This window comes from Phalaenopsis equestris, unplaced genomic scaffold (assembly GCF_001263595.1).
Source record: "Phalaenopsis equestris unplaced genomic scaffold, ASM126359v1 Scaffold000002, whole genome shotgun sequence".
In the NCBI taxonomy this organism is placed as follows: Eukaryota; Viridiplantae; Streptophyta; class Magnoliopsida; order Asparagales; family Orchidaceae; genus Phalaenopsis; species Phalaenopsis equestris.
This window is the reverse complement of record NW_018164444.1, coordinates 34,165,305-34,168,206: the sequence shown is the minus strand read 5'-3', so window position 1 is coordinate 34,168,206 and position 2,902 is coordinate 34,165,305. Positions and strand designations below refer to the sequence as shown.

The 2,902-nt window shown below is 38.0% G+C and overlaps 1 protein-coding gene across 1 annotated transcript in view; it reads right to left on the bottom strand.

Moving 5' to 3' along the window:
* Positions 1-2,301: 2,301 nt before the first annotated feature.
* The window catches only part of LOC110017838 (ethylene-responsive transcription factor 12-like), a 960-nt gene continuing 359 nt past the window's right edge, over positions 2,302-2,902 (bottom strand). Inside the window, exon 2 of the mRNA XM_020714962.1 lies at positions 2,302-2,882. Coding sequence (XP_020570621.1) covers positions 2,493-2,882 — 390 coding nt within the window. The 3' untranslated portion in view covers positions 2,302-2,492. The remainder of the gene's footprint in view (positions 2,883-2,902) is intronic.

The following is a 2,902-nucleotide window of genomic DNA, read 5'->3' as shown; positions in this document are numbered from 1 at the left end:
GCTTCAAAGCTCTCGCTAATCCATAGGGCAAAGAGTGAGTCTCTTACATCCTAAATGGGTAGCGGCAAATCGAAAATTGAGGCCTATGAAATAACCAGGTCTTCCCGTAGGGCTATGGTCCAAGGCCTGACCGGGCTATAAGAGTAGAGGGTGAATCACCGTATTTCAAATAGAAGCCAGTCTATCCGTAATCGGGGACTACGAGACAACATCGATGAAGCGTTAAGAGGAGTGATAGAGCTCAATGGGGGTAACGAAAGGAAAGGTAAAGTGATCATAATCAGGTAGAAATAATGAAGTCATGATACCACAGATCCATCAGTCACTATAGTTATAAAGAAAATTATTCTAGTTTGTAATCATTAGTAAAAAGGTTCATATTCCTTAAAAGAGGATCGATAAGAGAGTCGAGATGCACTTTTATTTCAAGAAGGTAAAATATACTTTATTAGGATTCACGGTCCATTTTATTCATTTATAGCCAAAGATTTTGCTTCCTGACTAGAAGCCTCTTACATATGATGTTGTAATGATTGAGAATCACATATGACATCGAAGGAACTCTCCTTTTTATTCTCCCATTTATTGTCCTTTTAACCCATTGATGTGGTATAGGAAATTTTTTTTCTTCAAAATTTTAAGGGTCACGCCCAACATTTACCTATATAAAAAGTACTCCTATAAGAGAAAGATAAAAGAAGGAAATACAATAACGAAAAAAATGAACTATAAGTAAAATAGAAAGGAAAAGAAAAATAGAAGTAAATAAAAATGAGCTTAGATTAAACCTCACATGACACTAGGGAAAGCTCTATCCAAAGTTATCTAATGAAGTCCAAGTGCATAAGAAGTCCAAACATAATACAACCCAAAGAAAGGGAATCAAGAGCGCACCACAATTAAATGTCTTTAATGTGGCCTGAGACTCCGAGAACGAATTTAGTAAGAAAAATCTAGTATAAACAGACCCGAAGGGATTCCAACAAGGGAATCAAGAGCGCACCACAATTAAATGTCTTTAATATGGCCCGAGACTGAGAGAATGAATTTAGTAAGAAAAATCTAGTATAAACAGACGGAAGTGATTCCAACAATTGAAAACATCTTCAAGAAACTCGAGATTATACCACAAAATACAAAAACTACGACGGGCTTCAAAAGACCGAGAACATTGAAGAACTCATTGAACTAACTCATCTTATCTCTTATCACCACACCTAAAAAAAATTAAAATAAAAACAAATAACAAAAATATTTGCAAATAACAATCTAAACAATAATAGATAATCTTGCACGGGTCCTCCCCTTTCACATCCTCGTGATCCTCGCTTTAAACTGCTCATGTACGCCGCATAGAAAGAAGCCTATCAATCCCGAGGAGAGAGATCAGTGAAGCTCAGGCAGACTTCCATCGGTCCATCCTCTACCTCCCGCCTCCATATCTGAGGAGCGTGCTTGTCTCTTACAACACACAGCCCCGACAACAACAGCTTTTCCCTTAAATATCCTTTCACTTCTCAGCAATACTCCTCATATTTATATATATATCTAAACAAACTATTTTCTTGCAAGTTGTAAACTTTCAACCTTTAAATTCTTTCCTATAGCTAAATATATTAAAAGTACATAACATCCCATGCAGTCAACATTATTCCCATCACTCTCAATTTCTCAATCGCATTAAATTCTTTTCTATCTCTATATTTATATCATATGTTTATATAAATATAATGATTTTGCATATAAATCCAACCGTCAGTGTCATGGGAGATATGTATGTTGGCCCACGTTTGGCAAAAGACTATCTTGGGACAGAGTGCAACACAAAACCATAAAACCATGGGAATTAGCTCCAATTCTACATCTCAGAAGTGAGAATTTATTTGGTCAGATTTTGTTACGTGAACAACTCTGTAATCTTACAACTTGAGTATTTAATTTGCGGTGAAAGTATAAAAGTTATGAACATAACACACTAACCAAATGTCAAATCATCCAGTACTTGATGGAAGTTAGTGTTTTTAACATTGTAATACTCTTATAATGTAAATTTGTATTGATGCAACTTGTATATGTTAAGTTCTTATTATAAAATAATGCTTATTAAAACGGCACAACAGGAGAAAATATTAGCCTATATAGTTAGCTTTATAAAAGAAAAAAACCTTGTGAATCCATAGTTTGCTTGGCAGCATATCCATAGAAACTCCTAAAAGTACAAAGCTTTGTTTTTTTACCTTAAAAATAGTATTTTTTTTGGATTTCCCCCATGAAAATCTGTGCTTGATTAATTTCTCAATATTTTAGAAAGTGCCGAACCTGAAATAAACCCATTGATTTCCATTAAAATAAGAGACTTAATAGAAATAAGGCGAAAAGATTCCTCCCTACAGAACCCCACACGATGCATGGACAACAAGATGTTAACAAACCCTAACGCACAAAAACCTATATATTTCCATCCCCAGCCCAAAACCAAACATCAACCAATATCAATTCGCGCTGTGGCTAATTCCAGACTGAAGCTTACTGGGCATCATCTCGAAGAACTCCGGATACTGTATAATATCCTCCAGCAACCCTTCCGAAACACTCGGAAAACACTCCCCGAAACCGAAACCGACACCATCCGAAACCGTCATTTCGTCCAACGACACTGGCTCCGTTACTTTCACGGCATCATTCGTGGCATCAACCACGTCGCTCCCTCGCTTAGGGTAGAACCCGTGTATCACCTCCTGCAGCAAACCGGAGCCCGGCGGCTCCGGTGAGAAGAAATCGCAGCCTTCATCGTATAGCACGGCGGTTTCGGTGGGTGTGTTGGTGGAAGAAGAAGAGGGGATGACGTGGTGGAAGAGGAGGGGAGCAGGGGGGGGAGGGGGGGGGATGGCGACGTGGCGCC